The sequence below is a fragment of the Megalops cyprinoides genome, chromosome 24, assembly GCF_013368585.1.
Source record: "Megalops cyprinoides isolate fMegCyp1 chromosome 24, fMegCyp1.pri, whole genome shotgun sequence".
Taxonomy (NCBI): Eukaryota; Metazoa; Chordata; class Actinopteri; order Elopiformes; family Megalopidae; genus Megalops; species Megalops cyprinoides.
In genome coordinates this window covers 22,725,677-22,747,518 of record NC_050606.1, presented here as the reverse complement: position 1 = coordinate 22,747,518, position 21,842 = coordinate 22,725,677, and the positions used below count along the sequence as shown (strand labels likewise).

The window sequence follows — 21,842 nt, the reverse complement described above, 5'->3', positions numbered from 1 at the left end:
AATCAAAAGTGCCACTGATGAGTTCAGTCAGGTAGGTAGAGCAGGGATAGATAGAAGATATGCAGGACGGTGTGCCTTCAGGAGCAGGGTTGGGAAACGCTGCACTAATGAATGAATGACCTGGCACACTGAACACTAGCTAGTTAGCTAACTAACATTAAGTTGCTAGCTAGCAAACGGTACTTAAGATCAGAAGTCAATACCTTGGCTTGCAGTACTAATGTTAAAATAAACTATTTGTTCATAATTAAGAGACATGATGAAGCTGTATTGGTTTGATAGCTAGCAAAGTGCGTGAAAGCCAAATTAGCTAGCTAGCTTGCTACTTGCACATTCAGCTGAAAAGTACAAATACCACCTTATATAGACAAATCTAGCTATAGCTAGCTAGCTACGATACAAACAAAACAATAAGCGCAACTAGCTAGTTACTATCACATTCCACTGACAAATACAAATATCACCCTGCAAACAAACACATAGCTAGCTAGCTAGCTACAATAAAAACAATGTAGAAAGCTAGATAGCTTGCTAGCTAATTTGGCTTTCACGCACTTTGCTCAGCTGTCATATTACTAAGAGCTAACTAGCTATCAAACTAATAAAGCCTCATCACATCTCTTCTGACCAAATAGTTAATTTTACCACAGACATTGCAAGCAACGTGTTCTGACAACTTTAGTACTGTTAGGTAGCTAGCTACCAAATTAACATTATAGTCTGTAGTGAGTGTTTTAACTAGCTAGTTAGCTAAGTGCAACAGGTCTTTCTTTAACACAATAACTGCCAGAGGGTTCTGGAACACTACCTCCCTACAATGCCAAGCCAATATGGCCACCAACATTCTAAGTGAGAAAATGAACCTTAGAAATAAGACAACTTCTAATAAAACAATGCATTTATCTTTCTGCAAAGTCTAACAACTTCAGTATGCAAAACCACATGTATAAAGAGACATGCACGTCCAGTTCTAGCCACATTATTCCAGTATTAGGTGATATAAAATAGCCAAAAAAGGATATCTCATTTATAAAAGGCATTTGCAACAATGACTAACAAGATGAAGAAGGGGACTACACATAAGTCAAATCATTACAAAGATTTATTTACTGTGCTTGAAAGTATTATTCTTTCATTACACATGGCTTAATAAGCACTGGCACAATGGTTAACTTAATAGATAGAAAATATAAGTACCATCCAAGTGCTAGTAAGTTAGCATGGAGTGAACATTGAGATAATTGTCAGTTATAAAAAGTGACAATGGTATGAATGTAAGCATAATAACATAAATACACTGCAAGTAAACAAAAGTACATATAAATGTAAATTCAGTGGTTATATATACAAAGAGTAAGTACAATATACAGTAGTGCATAAATAACGTTTGTATAGATTTGTGAAAAATGAACAATAACTGGAATTAATACACAGAGTAAGTGGACTAGGAAATCCAAGAAATTAGGAGTGGTTCATAGATTGTAAAAATAAAAAATAAATATGACCATGACCATGCTCATTTGTATAAATTTGTTAAAACAAACAATAGATACAGCTTCTGGCCATTTGTGTAAATTTGTAAAAGTGAACAATAAACAAACAATAAACAATAAACAACATCTCACATACTTGTATAGATTTGTAAAAAATAAACAACCACTGGTCATTTCTATAGACAATAAATATGCTCTGGTCATTTGTATAGATTTGTAAAAATGAACAACAAACAACATCTCATCAATTGTATAGATTTGTAAAAATGAACAACTATTGTAACAATATTGGCTGAAAAAAAACATTTGATTGAAAAATTAGCTATTACAAATATCATCATGAACATCAACAGTCAACCTATTTTGTGTGTGTGTGTGTGTGTGTGTGTGTGTGAGAGAGAGAGAGACAGAGAGCGAGAGCGAGTGTGTGTGTGTGTGTGTGTGTGTATGTGTGTGTGTGTGTTCGTGCACGCATGTGCCTGTATGACACACATGCATATGCCTGCAGACTTCATGCTTTCCCTCACAGATGACTGAATAGGCCAGCAGACAGGTGGAGAGGCCAGGGACAGCAATGTAAAGAGGGAGGATGGACAAAGAAAATGTCATTCTTACTGCAGAGATTACCTTACTATTCAATATATCATCATCCAATACAGAAAACATTATGAACTTTCAAACCAAAATAAATGGAAAACGTGAAAAGCTCACCAATCGCTGTTTGTAGATCATCTTGGTGTGGTACAGCTCAAAGCATGTGGTGGGGGACAGGGCAGGTTGGTCTGGGCAGGTCTTGCAGAAGAAAGACATCTGTTTCCTTCCATTCTTCCCATCACTGGTCTTCTTCCTAGAAGAGCAGACTTTGCAGTCTGGCTTAGATGCCGAGTTCTGCCCCAAGACGTGTCGCCCCACCAGACGTTCAGGTACTACTGCCATGTCAAGTGATGGCACCTTCACATCCCTGGACCTCCCTCTCTGCAAAAGCCCCTCCACCACTTTCTTCCTAAAATCCACGGCATCCAACGGGTTGCCACACTCCTGGTACACAAAAAAAGCATTCACTAAGGCCATTTCTTTCACACGGTGGTAGAACCAGTGGTACCACTTCACACTGCAGTGTCCATAATCATAATAGGTGCAAAGCTGGTCTGTTGTGTCCACACCACCCATGTAAATATAATCTACCACACATAATGATTTTCTCACAGTCCTGAAAACATTGGGCCTCTTACACCTTACTCTTTTTGATATAATTGTAGTGTCATGATCTGTTAACAAAACAGTGACAATTCCTCTGTCACGAAATGACACTGCTAGCAGTGGGCCACTCTCAAAGAAAACAGGCAGGTCTGTTGGCTTTAGCTTCAGGGTCTTCAGCTGGTGAGGCATTCCTCTACAGTTTTGACGTACTGTTCCACATGCCCCTGTGTGTGCCCTATGAAGGCTCCGAAACAGTTCAGGTAAGGAATAAAAGTTGTCCATGTAAACAACATGACCCTTCTCCAGCAGTCCAGCATTTCTTAGGAGATTGATAACGGCAGAATGGCCTATGCCCTCAACCCTATTGAACTGATAGGCTCCTCCAGTGTACCACAGGTACATTTAGTTAGTTTTCGCATCAGTGAGGACAAAATTCTTCATTCCAAAACGATGGTGCTTCGTCGGAATGTACTGCCTAAAAAAATTCTTCTGCGATAGGAAACCATAGATTCATCTATCGTTAGATTTTTCTGTGGGTAGTACTCACATCTGAAGTTTCTCGGCACTCTGTCCAGAAGAGGTCGAAGTTTGAAAAGTGGATCGTAGTTTGGGTGTTCTCTCTCAACTCTCAAAGCGTTGTTGTTAAAATGTAAACAGGAGCTGATGATTTGGAATCGATTCCAGGACATGCTATGGGAAAAATTCGGTGTCCACATCAGTGACTGACTTTCTGAACTCCAATACTGGACAATTTTCGGCTTTTTCAGAAGTCCTAAGCAAATCTGTATAGCAAGAAAAACTTGCATCTCTGCCGCATCTGTGGGCTTCCATTCCCTCAGGCGAGCATTCGGTGCTAGCTCGAGGGCTCGCACAGCCTCAATATACCTGTTGGTTTCGGTCACCATCAGATCGATCATGTCAGGTGAAAACATGGACAGAAAATAATCCACTGGGTCACTGCTACTCCATACTTGCTGTGGACCAGGCCTGGGAAGGTTTGAAAACTCCCATCCTCTTCTTCTCTTAGAGGTGCCTAGTCATCTCCCAGACAAGCTAGCATTAACCTGACGCCAGCATTAACTTGCCGCTGCCATAGAGCGCCCTCTCTACCTCCTCCTTCCCATCCTCCTCTCCCTCCTTCTCTCCCTCCTCTTCAGCCACCTCCTCACTCCAAAAACTCTCCAGCAGCCCCTCCAGCTCCTCTTCTTCAAAACCAAAAAACTCCTCCTCGCTGTCACTGTCCCAACTAAAAAACATGCTTCGTACAACACTCGCCATTCTCTCGCTCTGTGATCGCCAATAACATGCTACAATAATAATGACCACGAAATTGGCTTTTATAGGACTGGATATGCAAATTAGGTAAACATCAACAACCACACAGATCATCTTTGTTGACTTTGCTGGCTTGGTTCCTTGTTGTGATATCCTATTCCTACAGATCTGTGTCACTTATGTGAAGTTGACAGCATAATGTAAGGTAGCTAGCTAACTTATTCACTTTTGTACAAGTAAATAAATCAGTTTTTTTAAGCAATGTCAATCAGTCAGCCCCATATACAGTAATGTCTGCGTATGTCAAAGAGTTTGAGGTAAGACATTTCATAAACTTGTATAGCTAGCTAGTTAGCTGATCTGCGTTCGGTTCGCTTTGCTTTCGCTTTACGTTAAAACCCACGTCGGTATCTACAGAAGCTATGCTACGCTCCTAATTTGTATTTATATTTACGTATTTTATGTTGATAACTAATACACACTATGATATAATTATTGGCACAAGTTATTGACTCATCAGTTCATTCCATTATGCAGTATAACTGTATTTTGATTGGATAAAATGACATCTTTCGTTGCTGATGTATTTCTGTTGACTAAAGTCGCCCTTGGCACTCTAGAACATTCATTGTTTTTGGCGACTTTAGTCGACACTGAGGCACTGAGTGGGTTAAACATCGGTATCGACATCAGCTATTGGCCAAATTTTTATTTTAAACATCAGTATCGGCCCAGAATTTCACAATCTGTGCATCCCTAGTTTTGTTAAAATCCAACCTGTGTGAAATGATAGATTTTGAGCGGAATTCGCCTGCAGGACAGAGGGTTTGTCCTTTTGAACAGCACTGAGGCTGTGTTTTCGCTGGGTACTCCATGGAGACCCGACAGTGGCAACTCTGTCTGAATTTGAGCTGCATCTCTCTCTGATTCATCCCGTCTTGTGTCAGGAGTAATCTCTCAGTGGGTTGACTCACCCAAGGCAATCTTAATTGAATCTGCCTACTTAATTAGATGGGAGCCAACCCTCCCCAAAAAATAAACATTCCATGGTATTGCGTCTGTGTTAACATTTCTGCTAGTTTTAGGGATTTAATTGGACACAACTTTGCCTGTAGGAATGATGATGTCTCTCAGTTGCAGTATCCTGAATGTTTAGAAGATGGCAGTACTGCTTAGACTTTTTTGATCCCACAGGGGGAAACCATTATAAATTTTAAATGGGCAAGAAAAAGTTCTGTAATTTCAACAATCATAATGCTTTAAAAATTTGTACATGACAATTGTGCATTTAAATATGTAATGTTTTCCATGCCGTCCTGCAAACTGTACATACCAATGCTATATATTCAATAATATATTCTCCATTCTGATCTGGCTCTTTCAGCACTGTATGTGAATGAATAAGTTGGTAGAAATAAATGACAAAAAGTAGCAGTTAGTTATAATTGCAATGTAAATTCTTCACAGGGCAAACACAAGACCTAACATTGTTTCCCTTTCTCTTCCTAACCCTGAGGGATGATATCACCTGATCTTCTAGGTGGCAGCCAGGTGTATGAGGATTGATTGAACTGATTTCTCTCTTCTCTCACAGAAACTTGAAGAAGGAGCTAAACGACATACGATTTGAGTTCATGCCTGGAAGAGGTGAGCCCAGTCAGCTAGCTGTGACCAACATGTGGCTGAAGCTCACAGTGTCTTTGAGTGTACTTTAAAAATGAAGAATACTCTCTGGGAAGAGCCATAAGTTACCCAGGGCAGGGCACACTGCTTGCATTTCTACACCTTAGAGCCCAGAATCCCAGCCATGACAGTCGTATGTCTGCTTACATTAACATTAGCAGAGACAAAAAAAGACTTTGTGTCGAATAAAAAGCTGGTTCTTTTTTGCCACTTTCAAAAATGTTTAGTCATTTTCCCTTGACTTTTTTACCTTTAACATTTTTACTTCACAGAACTCTCACGCTATGCTCTCGCCTCATGCTAATGCAGTTACACTCCCTTTTTACTCTTTCCTCAGACACAGCGGATGGGGTCTCTCAGGAACTCGTGTCTGCAGGCCTGGTGGACGGGAGGGACTTAGTAATAGGTGAGTTAGTAACCAGAAACCTATTAACTGGGAACCCATTCAAAAGGGTTCAGGGAACACACAGACAATCCATTTATGGGCTACAGGGAACATACAGAGAACCCATTTACAGGCAGCAGAGAACCTGCAGAGAACCCATTCAAAGGGTGCAGGGAACCTCACCCACTGCTTTGCTATTGTTCACTGCTGACCTGGGAACATCTCACCTGCTGCTCACTGCACTCTGGGGTTGGCCATCCTACAGTGAGCCCGAGTCAATTTTCAGAGGTTGTGCTCGCCTTAACTAAAGCTGAGGCAGGGCAGGAAACACCTCATGTATAGCTGATCTACAGTTAAGATCTGTCAGTGGAAATGCCTCAGGTGTATCTGAAACACAGATAAGCCAGGTCAGTGGAAATGCCTCAGGTGTATCTGAAACAGAGCTAAGCCAGGTCAGTGGAAATGCCACAGGTGTATCTGAAACACAGATAAGCCAGGTCAGTGGAAATGCCTCATGTATAGCTGACCTATAGCTAAGGTGTGTCAGTGGGAATTCCTCAGATATAGCTGAACACGGCTAAGCTGGGTCAGTGGAAATGCCTCAGGTATAACTCAGTTCTTTAACATGGGCCTCTGTTCTCTTTACAGTTGCTGCCAATTTGCAGAAGATTGTCGATGAGCCTCAAACGCACAGAAATGTCACGTTCAAGCTGGTAAGTTATAAAACGGATCCCTTCCTTTTCCATTTAAAACGTAAGTATAGCTCCCTTGTAGAGAGGAAATTTTAAGGATGCTAGATGAGGACTTTGTAACTTACATTTACACCTTGTTGTTGGGATAGATACATGTTTATATGAGTAGATCATATAGCATAGTAATTAATAAAACTAATATTGATAACAATTAGGAAAAGTAATCATAGTCATAGCAGTAGTAGTATGACTACAAAAGCTACATTATTATTATTAGTATTGACACAGATATTATTGATGGTGATGATGATGATATTTTTAATAAAGATGTAACTAACCTTATATTTTGTGCTTTTTAGGCTTCCGGTGTGGAGGGCTCTGAGATTCCAGATGACGTTAAACTAATGGGATTTGCACAGCTCAGCATTAGTTAGACCGTAGTACAACCAGGGACCCAACAAGAAACAGTATGGCACACGTGTGCATTTAATCGACTTTCATTGGCCTAAAGAAACCACTACTGCCAAAGAGAGAGAATGCGTCATCACCTATAGGAAGCAGAACCATTGAATAGGATTGTGCATTGGAAACGCAATGCAGAGTGTAGGAATCACACTAAAAGGTTTACATGTGTTTATGCAGAAGGACGCAATCATCCAAACTTACCCACCTGGTGTTTCCTTAGTTTCTGTTTTTCTTTCTTTCTTTTCTTTGTAATTTAAGATGTTGTTTGCACAATCTGAACTGACTCCTGCAAATCCTGGTAATGTAAAATGCCTTATTTTTTGACAGTACTACTGAGCAAATGATGGGTCGTCCCCCCATTTCAGTCGTAGCGCTTAATTACAGAATGAATTAAACGTGGTTTCAGTTACTCATGTTAAACACTCCCCGTTTCCATCCTGCGGAGCGCCCACACACCCTATTGCCTAACTTGACACACGAACATGAGCCAAACCTGCTGGCAGAAACTTGCATGACCTCACCGTAATGCTTGCATCAGTTAGAGCTGTTTGGAACTGTTTATGTAATGATGAATTTATGCATAAGTGGCTTTACTTAGCTTTAGAGCAGCTGAATTTAGGGAATTGATAAGTAAAGCATTGCTGAGAATACATTTGCCATTGACCTCCACTGGGAGGGATGTTGAAGATTAGTTTAAAGTTGGAGGGCCAGCACCTAAACCCATCCATGGTAGGTTGCATCTCCTTGGTTTTCTGGTGTGTCCTTTTAAGGGCTTTAGATATAGTGGAGTGTGAAATTTGGCTGCCTGATCACTGTGAAACATAGAAGGAAATTGCCTCATCAGACAGCATAATCTAGACCCTCAGCTTTGGAGTACAGCCAAAATTTTTCTTTGGAACTACTAATCTAGTCTCTTTGAATAACTCTAGAAGACTGATAGCCTGATAATGCCCTGATGGAGTGGCCCCAGTGACATTTTTTCATGCAAGAAACATGCATACGTACATACATACATATTTTGTATTGAACTCTGATCCCTCTCGCATTGCGATATCTAAATTTATATGTCATGTACAAAGTTTAACATTGAAGTAACTGAAGCCACACATGCTACCACTTACACATTAGGGTGGGTAGTAGCAGTGATTTTGATTTGGAAAATCCGTTCCTCAAAACGGAAAACAATGCAAACACAGAAAACAAAAGAGTAGCGCTTATTAGCTTAACGAGGATGACAAACATCTGCAAAGTACTTGATTAATAACTTTAGTATGTAAATAATGAAATTTGGTGTTGATTTGTTTTTATACTGGGTGTTTCACATTTGGCCTTTTTTCTTAAAAGAGGAAGAGGACACGCTGCGTACGGAGGCTGGGAAAGGACAAAAAACACTTTGGTTTTTGTTTGCTTGTCGTTGGCAGCAGATATCATTGTAACAGGGTTTGATCCAGAAACAGCCACGTGTTTGAAGCTAGGTTGGGTGGCCTTTTTTTGTGAAAGTGAATCTCACTGCCAGTCACTCCTACACTCCAAGACTCAAGGTGGGACCAAGGCTACAGCAGTATAATCTCAAAAATGAAATAAGCCCCATGAATGGGTTTAGTGAAAGAAATCAAACCCACAAGTTATCTGAGTGCTAGTAATTAAACAGCCTTTTTCTCGTCTTCTCAACTTGACAGAACTGATCAACTTCTGAGTGTGACTGTGTTCCCTTGAAAGTTTGGGATAGTTTGCTGTTTCTTTTATTGGTGTTTGTATTCCTTAAAAGGTTTTCCACATATGAAAAATGGGTATTTTGAGGTTTGCGCTAATTAAAAAAAAATCTGTTCTTGGCTTTGATAGAATATAGAAGTGCGAACTTGTATTTGCACTTGGTTTGCATTTGTCAACTGCTTTCAGTTGCCTAGTGCGTCTCTACAACTTATCACGAGGGCAGTGAAAATATGTTCATTCATCACAAATTGTGTGGTGTACAAACACCTGTAGTGTTGGAATTGTGCTCTTGTTCAGTAGCCTGTGTTTCCATAATGCTTTGTGATGTCACAGTCCAGTGTATCAGTGATGTGTGTGTGTGGCATCATTCACCTGCCCATTCATCCACTTGTAATTTCCTAAAGTTTTGGTGGTCAAAATATTAAGGTAGATTGAGTTGGCAGTCATTTGACGAGAAATGCATGCAGTTGTTCTGATGTAAATTGTGGTATTTCTTGCTTTATTTAGTGCATTAAGTAAAAGCCTGTAAAACATAGGCTAATATGACAGAGTACATATATGACAGGAGAATGTTTAGTTATGTCAAGTTGAGTTTAATTTGATTGAAATGGTCTGGTCCACATTTAAAGTATGTGTACTGTTAAATGTTTAGTCGGTTGCAATTCTACCAAATATGCTCATCATTACGACCAACATAAAACTCCTCAGACAGAAATTATTCTTTAATATCCCACATTTTAAGTTGTCAGTGGCCTAAAGTACCAGATGTGTGGTCAAAACCATACGTTAATTGATTGGGTCTCATCCACACTATTGTTATTCATTATGCATTCACTAAATAAATGATATCCGATAATAGTATTGATTTAAGTGTGGAGAAATCATGCGAATATAGTATTATTCAGACCTCAAAGTGTTGAGTGCCATAGTCTTGTGTGAGACTGTTGTGGCTGTTCCAGCGGTATGAACATTACCCTGCAAACAGTGGATAGAAACCCTGGATCAAACCCTGGATCCAACTGCATTGAATTCTTTTCACTTATTTTGTTAGACTTTTTTAGTTTTTTGTTTTTTGTTTTGTTCCTGTCTGTTTTCTTTACTTATCTGTAATAAATCAAACTTATTAACAATATCATAGCAACAGGACTGAAGACCCTTACACATGACTTTGTGTGTTGTAGATATAACACAGAGCTGTAAGATATTTCAGTTTCTGTTTGCTTTGTTTTTTCATTTTTTGTTTTGTTTCGGATTTCAATGCATGTTTCCATAATTATTATTTTTAATCAATAAAGAATGAACTTATCATGTCTTTCTCCTGGCTGTTATTTAATGCCACTGGCAATAGCTTTGATATGAAATGTGCTTGCTATACATATTTAAGCTTGCAAAAGTGTGTTGAAGTTTTGCTGGTTCATTGTTGTCTCCTTCAGTAGACCTGTGTGTATGTACATTGCTCGATTGCTCTGCTCAGCTGCTCTTGCCTGACGAGTTGTGGAGTGGTCTGTCTGCTCCTACATCCAAACAGATAAAATTAAAAATTGGGGTATTCACCTAGGTATTAAATAAGGGTAGGTCTGATCTGCTCCTAAAGTTGAATCTTTTGTTGCCATTAGGGGACAGAGAGGGAATTATCCACTTTTTTCGTCCGTCAAAGCGTTGGCCAACGAGTTAGCTCGTTAGCAAACGCAGCTAATTCGGCACATAATCTAGCGGACGAGAAGTTTTTTGTGGTTTTTTGTCCTCTCAGGAGCAAATCTTTAAATCTCTAGTAGTAGGTAGCATACTTTAGCTAGTTAGTTGGGTAATTTAGCTGGCCAGCCAGTTCGCTTGTTTACCTTGTTTTTACCGTTCTTCTGCGTTTGCTTTTAGGATACCCTGATTCTGGTTGTGTTAGCGCGTCTGCTTTTGCTGAACAGTAGACATAGTTTATTGTATCTAGACTAAGTGGCATCTCTAGTGTTTAATTTCTGCCTTTGACTGTTCTGAGCCACCTCGGTGCTTTTAGCACTTTTTTAGCTGGTAATTCTGTCTCAGCAGTAAATCTTTATTTGGGGAAAGCGTGTTCAGTTAGAGGAGAAAAATGTGGCCAAAAGTGTGCGAGAGTTGCTGGATGATCAGATTTCTGGAGGGAGACCTCCAGGATGAGTCCTGGCATCTGCAACCGTTGCCCCCTCGTTGAGCACTTGGAGGACAAGATTCTTGATCTCAAGGCCCAACTAGCTGGACTCCACAGTAATCCTGAATTGTTAGAGTTCCAGGAACTGTTTAGTATGCCCTATAGGGAGATAGTGTGCTCACCAAAGCCGGGTTGGGGGGAAGATACAGACCAGATAGGGCGAGAGAGCTGGGTTACAGTAGGGCGTAGGCGTAGAAAGGGGTGAACAATTGGGTGGCATCTCTGGAGATCGCGGTAACCAACCATTTCACACCACTGCAGGAGGAGTTGACCCACGATTGTGAGAGTGGGAGGACTGAAGAGCCCCAGGGCACCCAAGTGGCCTCATCTTCCAAGAAAAGGGAATTAGTGATAGTGGGGGACTCAATCATTAGAGGGGTAAACAGCATAGTGTGTTCACGCAACAAGAAGTCTCGCATAGTCTGTTGCCTGCCTGGTTCCCAGGTTGGAGACCTCCTGGAGCGTGCGGACAAGCTCCTGGCCAGAGCGGGGGAGGATCCAGTGGTCATGGTCCATGTTGGAGTCAATGACATAGGAAAGGGTAGGTTCAGGATTCTGTAGGACAAATAGCGGGTAAGTAGCAGGGAAGATTAGGTAAAAAGATAAAAACTACGCTGCAGAAATCGCAGTGGCTGTGTTCGAAACTGTCTACTGTGTACTGCGTACTACACAAGTATATACTGTATACTGCATGCTATTTTTCAGTGTAGTACCCAGTATGCGACCATTAATAATTACATTTGTAGTATGTTACATTGTCGCTTGAAATCATTGTGAGTTTAGAAACGTCCAGATTTCCTCATGGTATTTTCCAGTTAGACGCCACTTACATTCTCATGAGTGAAAAGTATTGACGAGATCACCTAAAGTATTCGCGAGTTGAAGTGTTTTCAGATGTATTCTTTTCAATGTCTTACCTTTCGGTGGTACGGTACATAATGTGGCACGGAGGAGGAGAAGGCGAACTTAGCTATTGTACTTTTGGGTAGCCTATAAAAAATCACACATAGCCATCCAAATGGTGCTACCGTTACACATAATTTATTATTAATTATGCATTTATTATAACAAGAAGGTAAGTTTTTGTTGTTCGCTATGTAATGTTAGGTCACCAGTTCACATATCTCACTATACCTGTCACTATTACTTAGCTACAGCTTAGCTAGCTATTAACCAGATAATGAACTACTAACCAACGTTATTAATCATCGTAAGAGACAAGTTTTGGCAGTATAGCTATAGCTAACTATCTTTTTAATGATCATTGGACTCAAAATAGCATGTATTTGGACGTATCCGTAATGTCAGCGAAACAGTGGAAAGCTATGTACAGGCACGTGGAAAAGAGTACGAGGCAGATGTTTGTATTCTTCCAGTTTCGCGTCGGTCACATAATAGAAACGTCATCAACATGCCCACCCGCTTGCGGTGGATTCTCCGGAACGTTGCCTGCTCTATTCACACATGGGCTCACTCCGACATGAGCCGGACTTTGTACTAGGGAGCTGGCAGAACGAAGTCCGTCACATGTCTGGTCCGACTGATTCGGACATTTGCGTTCTCACATACAGCTCCTCCGGCTAAGGGCCGGATACTTTCCGGCGTCCAGTGCATGTCTGAAAGGAAAGACAGGAAATACACATGCAGTACCCTGAAATTCCTCTGTTTAAATGCTAGAAGCATAAAAAATAAAATTTTGGAACTAGAAACTGTTATGAGTAATAGTAATTATGATGATGTTGGGATCACAGAGTCATGGCTTGGTGCAGGGGATGGGGATGAGTATAACGTAGACAGATACAAGCTGCTAAGAAAAGAATCAATAGAAGAGGAGGGGGTGTAGCTCTCTATGTAAAGGATAATCTTAATATTCAGGAAATTCCAAGAATGGAGCCCCTTGGTGTTAATGAAGACATATGGATTAAAATATTTGGGGAAAATGTAAAGGGTCTGAATGTTGGAGTATGTCATAGATCACCAGCCTCAGACAACAGTGTTAACAGTATGCTCTGTGATAATATTAAGCTAGCATGTCAGGAGGGTGAGACAATAGTATTGGGGGACTTCAATTACCCTTCAATTAATTGGGAAGCTGTGTCAGGTCAAGGTAAATGTGCGGAAGAATTTTTGGATGTAAATGACTGCTTTTTGATACAGTCTGTTACTCAACTTACAAGAGACAACACAATTCTAGATCTGGTTCTGTGTAATAATCTTGATAGAATTGGCAGTGCTGAGGTAGGGGAGCCACTCGGGAACAAGTGACCATAGTGCAATTACATTTGAAGTTTTTTTGGCAAGTTAAGTCTGCATTCTCCAATGCTAGAGTTTTCAACTTTAGACGAGCTGACTTTATTAAGATGCGTGACTATACAAGGAATATAAGAACTGCCTAACTCTTCTAGATGGCAAAACTGTGAAAGAAATGTGGTGCATGTTTAAAACGATTATTCTGGATGTACGGCGTAGATTCATTCCGCAAGTGAGAAAAGGGAAGCTGAAAAAGAAGCATCCACAGTGGATGAATAAGTTGTTATGGAACAGTTTGAAACAAAAAAGGAAATTATTTAGAATATACAAGTTGGACAGCTCAGCGAGTACTAAGACTGAATACAGTAATATGCAAGCGCAAGTTAAGAAAAAAATAAGGGAAGCTAAAAGGCGTTTTGAACGACAGATTGCACTAGATGCAAAGAGCAACTCTAAATGTTTTTTTCAATACTACAGTCGTAAAAGGATAGTTAAAGATGAGATAAGAGGTATAAAAAATAAGGATGGAGTTATGGTTTATGATAACAAAGCTATTGCTGATACCCTAAATAGTTACTTTGTGGAGAGTTTCACTAGTGAAGTGTTTTCACATATGCCTTCAGGTGCATTCAATTCTCAGTCTTGTGGAGGAAATTGATTTAAATGATGCAGAAGTACTAGATAAACTTCAAAAACTTAAAACAAATAAGGCAGCAAGTCCCGATGGAATATATCCAAGAGTTCTCAGGGAACTAGCGGAAGTGGACAGTTATTTTTAAACAATCTCTCAAAACTGGAGAAATACCAGATGACTGGAAACATGACAGTGCAGTACCTATCTACAAGAAAGTTGACCGGACCCAGGAAATTATAGACCCGTCAGCTTAACTTGTATCACATGTAAATTACTGGAATCCATCATTAGGGACAATTTGGAATTATTCCTTGAACAAAATGGTATCTTAAATGATAGCCAACATGTTTTTGCAGAGGGAGGTGTAAGAAAAAAGGACACAATTCTGATCTTTGTGGAAAAATCTTCTTTATTTACGGGAACGGCAGTTCTCAGACATACGTGAAATGCACTCTGGGTTCAGCGGAGTCAACTTGAACCCAGAGTTGTTGATTAAAGTTCATTTTACACAAGTGTTGGCAGATTGTTGCTTTGAATGCAAATGAAAGAGGAAACTGATGAAACAGCTCACTCCCAGCCCTCACACCTTAGCCCATTTTGCTTGTGGTCTCCTGGTTGCCACTAAGTTAATTACCTTCTCCCAGCCATTTTACCATTTCAAAAGGAGAATGGCTGGAAGACCCCCAGACTGTCATCAGATAGTGTTTCCTTGATTACGTGTTAAACAAGGGGTTGAGCAGGTGGTTGAGACAAAGCGTGGATTTACAGACTGTTATCTTGGTTGCTTCACAACAGGTCATGCTTAACAAACCTCCTGGACTTTTTTGAGGAAGCTACAATGTGTTTAGACTCAAACCAAGCTTTTGATATTATCTATTTGGACTTTCAAAAGGCATTTGAAAAAGTACCGCATGAGAGGCTCGTAGTGAAAATGAAATCTGCAGGAATTACAGGAGCTATCACTGAGCTGGTTTGAAGTTGGTTGTCTAGTAGAAAGCAGACTGTAACTGTGGGAGGAATTGTATCAGAGCAGGGTCCTGTACAAAGTGGAGTCCCGCAGGGATTGGTGTTAGGGCCTTTGCTATTCCTTATATACATAAATGATCTGGATGCAGAGTTTAGTAGTAAAGTAGTAAAATTTGCAGATGATACAAAACTAGGGGGTCTAGCCAACAGTATAGAATCAACTAAGGTAATACAGGAAGACCTAAACAGCATCCAAGAGTGGGCAGATACCTGGCAGATGACATTCAATTTAGATAAATGTTAAGTCTTGCATGTGGGAAATAAGAACCTTAGACAAGACTACTTCATGGGGGGAAACAAACTAGAATGTGCTCAATTTGAAAAAGACTTGGGAGTAATAGTTGACCCAAGCTTAACAGGATCTAGGCAGTGCAATGTAGCAATAAAAAAGGCCAACAGGATGTTGAGATATATATCCAAAAGTATTGATTATAATTCTAAAGAGTTCTATTTAAATTCTACAATGCTTTAGTCAGACCTCACTTGGAATATTGTGTGCAGTTCTGGGCACCGCACTATAAGAAAGATACTGAGGTTCTTGAAAAAGTTCAAAGAAGGGCAACTAAATTAATTCCTGGCATGAAATATAAAAGCTACGAGGAAAGACTCAAGTTACTTAACCTATTTGGACTTAGCAAGAGGAGACTTGGGGGTGATCTAATAGAGGTTGTTAAATTTATAAAAGGACTCAAAAAAGCAAAACTAAAATCCAAGGAATATGGTAGTTAGGCCGACGTTACGTTAAGCGCTGTCGTCTCAGTTTTGCTTTATTGTTACTTGATCGCTGGTTGGAAAATTAAGCTACGAAGTGTTTTCCTTATAATGGGTGTCACTGGAGAGTTTAGCTTTTTTGATAGGAGGTAGTGTTTATGACATGTGAGATGTCAGACAAATTTGGTGATCATTGATCGCTGTTTTGGGACATTAAGCCACGTTAAGCTTTTTCTTTATGGGCGTCAATGGAGAGGAAAGCACTTAACGTGAGATAACGACCATAGGCTACTCCTAGGATTTCGTTTTTTTCATTTTTGGCAGGAGGAAGTGTTTCTGACAAGAGATGTCCAGGAGAAATTTGGTGATCATTGATCGTAGTTTTGGAACATTATGCCATGTTAAGCGTTTTAGAATGTGCCTTGAGGCTTTGCTTTGTGTATTTCCCCGGCGTCGAAATCAGGTAGGCCTACATATAAATGTCAGGAAACCCGTCAGTGCATAACCTTTATTATACGCTGTATGGAGATGCAAGACAGATCCAAGAGGAAACTTACGGAGACAGAAGGGAGGAATGGAGAGAAATGTGGATTACAATGAGGTGTGCTATTTCTCCGCGGCTCCGTCAGCAGTGACGGCGATGGTAAATAAGATAGCCGGCGATCACCTAGTTCCTACTTTGGGACTCGAACAGAGGACGTAATTTTTCTGTTTGTACACTTACACAAGGATACTGGACAGCGAATAAAGTTTTCTGTAACTTTATTGTGTCTCTGCTCATTCAAAATAAATATTGCGCCGAGAAACTTAGCTAGAGGTCGGTCGAAACCATTACGCCCTGACTTTTTTTTTTTTTTTGCGGCAATCAAGACACACAAACAAACTTTATTCAAAATATTAAACTAAACAACAAAAATGCATGCTCAGTCAGGCAGATTGGGCCCAAGGTGGGCCCCTTTGTAAGTGGAAGAACCGTGGGCCCGGGGCAGCCACACCCTCTGCCCCCCCGGTCACTCCGCTACTGGCAACACTGTATCTTAATTGTTTACTGCCTGCAATGCTTCATTGTGTTTTGTTTTCTACATTCATTCAGTGTTAGTGTTGGAGGTAAGATGAACTCTCAAACTCGTGTCCTGTGAAAGGCTCTTTGGTCCAACCAAACACGAAGTTTGATTTTCAAATGTTTGTCTTTTCATAGAGAGCACACAATGTTGAGATTTAATCATATGAACAAGTTAAATAAATACTGAAGGATAGTCAGGCATTGCTAGTTTTACATGGCCCTAGATGCTTTTTATTGTTATAATCAGAATGTTTTTGTCTTGGCATGCTGTGTTCAAATCTGATCGCATTAATAGAGGCTCTGAAGGCAGACATGCACTGGGACTGTCCTGGGTGGGCTGACTTGTTACTCGGTGGATTCATTTAAATGAATTTTGTGTTAGCAGGGCATTAATCGCCAAGTGTGTGTGTGATGCAAATAAACCAGTGGGTGAACTAGCAGGGAGAGAGGTGTGTAGCAGTGGCATGAATGGTAGGGAAAACAGCACTGACAAGAACAGAATGTAATTTTTTCATTTCTTAAAACCTTGGTGCAGAAGGCATGAAATTCTGATGCAGTTTTTAGAGGTATGCTCCCTAAATCTTTGCACTTGATTTCAGAGGCATTTGGTTTGGAGCTTTGTAGTTGCAATGACATATGAAATGAAGTATGATTTGCCATCAAGTGTATGATGAGGCAGTTTCCAAGGATAATCTTACAGATTCATTCACACTAATACCGAATTCCGAAATTGCTAATACCGAAAGCAATACTCACAATCAAGCGGATCATTTAGCCGCTAGAAGGATGCATTATAAATGTAATGGGTTTGGTGATTGGGTTTAGCCTCTTTTGGCTCTTCCAGCCTCTTTATGATTTTGTATTTAATTTGTATTCATGCGTAGTGCTTTTGTGCTTAAGCAGATGACACAGAAACAAAGAAAGCACAAAAAACAACAAAACATGATGGGGGAAATGAATCAACTATGTACAAACTCTAGTGCTACAGAAAATGTATTCAAATCAAAAAACCTTATAGACCATTGCCTTCACGCAAATTTTAATCAAACTGTTGTAAATTACATAAATCACATTTTTGTTACTATTAGTAATACAATACAATTTGTAGTGCATTTAATAAAAAATGGAAAGGACAAATCAAGAAATTGCAGATTCATGAAAATGTACTTTTTGTGAAAATAATAAAATAAGACTGTTCATTAAATAGCTTTTCTGTTCTTATTTTTGTTGGTTTAAGGCAATGACAAAATATAAAATGCAAGCAAGATAATTCATCAGGTCTACCTTTCCCTGGCAAAGATATGCATGAATCTAAATTGGTGCATTGTGTTCGTTTCAATTGAAACTTTTCTATTGTTGTCACATTGTTGTATAGAAAGTTTTCTCAGGGAAGAAAAGGATACGTTGGAAAACTATGAAGTGGTATGTCTTGTTCTCATTGAATGTCACTAGTGATATTTAATATTATGAACCGGATGCAATGACCTCTTCATGGGAGGTCAATTGCCTTGCCTCCACTAGGCTGTCTGTGATGTGTCTTATTCAGACTGGACAGATGCGTTCAGTCAGACAGGTTAGGTAACCACCAAGACGGTTGTTTTTCACTTATATTCATATGCATATTCCCCCACCTGTCTACTGTTCACTATAGAGGTCATCCAACAGGCTATGTTATTTTTATTCATGGATTGGATGAATTTAAAGAGGGCATTTTACCAAAAACGGAATGCCAGGAAATCAAGAACCTGCCCCAGGCAGCTCCAGGAAGAAAGGTTAAGGTAAGAATGACAGATTAAGGTGTTTGTATGAATATATATGACAAGAAAATTGTAGATGAAAGTATTATTCTAGTATGTGCTTGTTACCACGAATGCTTCTTTTTGTAATAGACTTAATATCTGTTTTGTTTTAGCTTTGGTGACTTTCAGTGCATTACAAAGATCACTATAGGTATAGACACCCGTGCTAATGGAGAGAAAGGGCTCTTTCATCCTTTACATGGATAGTTTTGTTCAGTATATACAATGTGTTAATCCTGTTTTGTGAAATGTTATGCCATCGGTAATATATATGTTTTCCTTAGTATACAAGGTGCCCTCAATATTGGCAACTCAGATATTGTGTATACTTTACACAATATCCATGTATGCAGCACCACACTGCCATATTCATCAGTTAGTTGCTGTATAATCATGTGACTTTTTTTCAATAGAAGGGCCTTGCCATCAACCCAGCAAGTCATCCATCCATTTATTGTCACTCACGTGTTCCCATGAGTCTGTGCTAGCTGGATCCAAGACTCCAGACCCATCCAATTTTTGAGCTGCAGCATCTGGCCCAGAGGGATCAGATGCAAATACATCTTCAGGAAACAGACTTTCCTGATTGGTTAGAGGTGGAATAGCCACCGCGGTTTGACCTAAACCTAGAAAGTCATCAAAGGTGTCAGAATTTCCCTGAGATGGTGACATGGCAAGGTTGCTTTCACTAATGGTGAAATCACCTGTCCCAAACAGATCTTGGAAAGCTGAAGCAGATGGAGCTGAAAAGACATCCAAACATGTAATATTTTTGTCGAAGTCATTCGAAGTGCCTGAGAAAGGTATAATTCCACTGCCGGAATGAAATATGTTGAGGCTAGCATCTTCTGCCTGCAATTCAATTGCTGGTGTGGGATTTAGGTCAAGTGAATTACTGCTTTCCTCCTCAGTCCAGTTTGATGCTGTGACATTGTCCTGTGGAACATGCTCTTGGTCAGGACCCAGGACTCCATTGCTGTAGCCAAATATATCCAGCTTGTTTGGATTGTCTGGAGCATGAAGAGCCAGCTCTTTATCACCCTCAGGAGCTAATGATGATATGTCATATGTGCTGTCATTTATTTTCTGATTTGGTTCAGATGGACTAAATGGATCGAGGGTATTGACAGTGACATCATCTGTGAGCTTTAGGATTGTGCTGCTGTTTGGGTCATCAAGGTCTTTTTCTGGTTCTGTTAGTGTTACATTAGGTGTGTCAATGTGGATTTTTGTGTGTATTTGGGGTGGTAATGGTTCTGATGGAATGGGAATCTCTGCATGTGTGGATAGATTGACTATTTGATTTAAGTCAGGTCTGCTGGGACCACTGGGATCTGCAGTGCTGTTGCTTTTCATCATTACAGGTTGATTAGTCAAACCTTCATCTATGACACTCTTTATAGTTGGAGCCTGATTAATTAATGCCAGTGGGGGAGCAAAGGGATTCACAATATTTGTCTCATCGGTGTTGAAAAGATCGAACTCACTTGAGATTTGTACTCTAGGATCTGTGAAGCTACCCTCATTGCTTGCTGGTTTAGAAAGGACACCTGAATCCTCTGTAGAAAGTTCTGAGGTAAGGACACTATTCTCCTCTTGAGTGAAGGCATATGGATTTGGCATTATCTCTGCCATGACCACATTGCTGATCTCTTCAGCACTGACTAAGAATGAAGTGTCAGTAGGGAAATTGTGACCCTTTTCAACACCTTTGATTTGGAGGTTCTTTTCATCCTTGGGCTCCTCTGTAGTGTTTAGGCCCTTTACAGTAGACATCTCACCCAGTGAGTCATCTTGGATGACCTTCTTTGAGTCCTTCCCTTTCTCAGGTGAAGACTGGAAAAGCTTGCCCAGGACAGACCTCGGCTTAGTCTCTGGTCTCTTGATCTCTGCAGATTCTGTCTTTTCTGTCTTTGCACCTGAGAGAAAAAGCTTAGTCAAGGGGCTTTTACCTGTCAGCTTTGACCAGGACTCTTTTCGACTGTGTGTCTTCCCATTCTGTTTATTAGCAGGACCTTGGACAGTGGATTTTTCAGTTGTCTTCAAAGTCTTTTCAGTCATGCCGGGTACTCTCACTTGATTGGCATTACTTTCCAGAGTTTTGGTGCTACTGACCTCATCCCGTGTGTCGCTTCCTGCCTGTATTAGTTCAGGATCCAACTTTGTGTTCAGAGAATGTACACTACATTCTGATTCCAATGTCTGTAACTGTACTGCTTGGCTGTCTTCTTTTTCCAATAGCTCTTTGTTAACTGTTTTTCCTTTCTGTAATGATTCTTCATTGGTCTGATCCCTTGACCTGTCATTGCCAATGCTACCTACTGCTGGTTTTCCCAGGCCATTGTGAACACCATCCATTGCTGTGGTAATAATCTCAGAGTGTGTATGATCTGGAATAGAGACCTTAGATGAAAGCTCTTGCTTTATGTTCATGCCTGTATTTTCTGGTTTAGTCATATCAGAAACACCAAATTGTCCTCTTGTTTCATAAGTTCTTGCTTTGTCATCTTGTGCTGTAGTTTCATAAGGATTAAGAATTTCTTCACTGTCATCCACTTCAACTTTTAGTGCAGAATCCTTGGTTTGCATTTCGGACCTAAAGTCTTTCAAGTCATCAACATTATTAGAATTACAAGAAACATGATGGCTTATTGTGCTGAACATGATGTCCTGATCTTTGTTTTCTATATCTGAACTTGTCTCAGCTGGCAATGTATGGTCTTGCTCAACATTCATGCTGGATGCAAAGCGAACACATTTTTTTGGTTTTCTGGAAGGAGAGGTTTTCTCATCAGAAATGGAGCAGTGGTCTTTTATCACAGGTGGTGTTGAGCCAGGTGAGACAGAACTTGGGTTTGTGAACGAAGTAGCTTTTGGAGGTGTTCCTGTAAGTTTAGGAGAGATATAAGGACATTTAAATTTTTTTGGTGTACCCTCTTGGAAAAGCGCAATTTTAGATGAGACCTTCCATGGGGATGCAACATCTGAACAAGCTGAATCTTCTGGCCCTAATGCTGGAACATTAGCTTCTTCCTTCATTGCTGAAACAGAAGTAAAGGAATTGGTCTTGTTCTTCACTGTAAGACATGAGGGGACCCCTTTGTCCATGGCTGCTTCACTGGACTTTGAATTGTTTCTGTCTTGGCTTTTTGCAGAGTAACCTGCATCATATCTTCTTTGGGGGCTTTCAGTCCTTTTCTCTGTGATGAAACCATTCTGTCTCCTTTTCCCAGTATTAGCTTGTGGTGCTGAATGAATCATGGAGACCTTTATT

At 40.1% G+C, this 21,842-nt stretch overlaps 1 protein-coding gene across 1 annotated transcript in view; it reads left to right on the top strand.

The window, feature by feature from the left end:
• The window catches only part of LOC118771141 (serine/threonine-protein kinase OSR1-like), a 135,955-nt gene extending 127,146 nt beyond the window's left edge, over positions 1 to 8,809 (top strand). The window contains exons 15-18 of the mRNA XM_036519032.1: positions 5,563 to 5,615; positions 5,989 to 6,057; positions 6,685 to 6,749; positions 7,088 to 8,809. Coding sequence (XP_036374925.1) covers positions 5,563 to 5,615; positions 5,989 to 6,057; positions 6,685 to 6,749; positions 7,088 to 7,162 — 262 coding nt within the window. The 3' untranslated portion in view covers positions 7,163 to 8,809. The remainder of the gene's footprint in view (positions 1 to 5,562; positions 5,616 to 5,988; positions 6,058 to 6,684; positions 6,750 to 7,087) is intronic.
• The last annotated feature ends 13,033 nt before the right edge of the window (positions 8,810 to 21,842 follow it).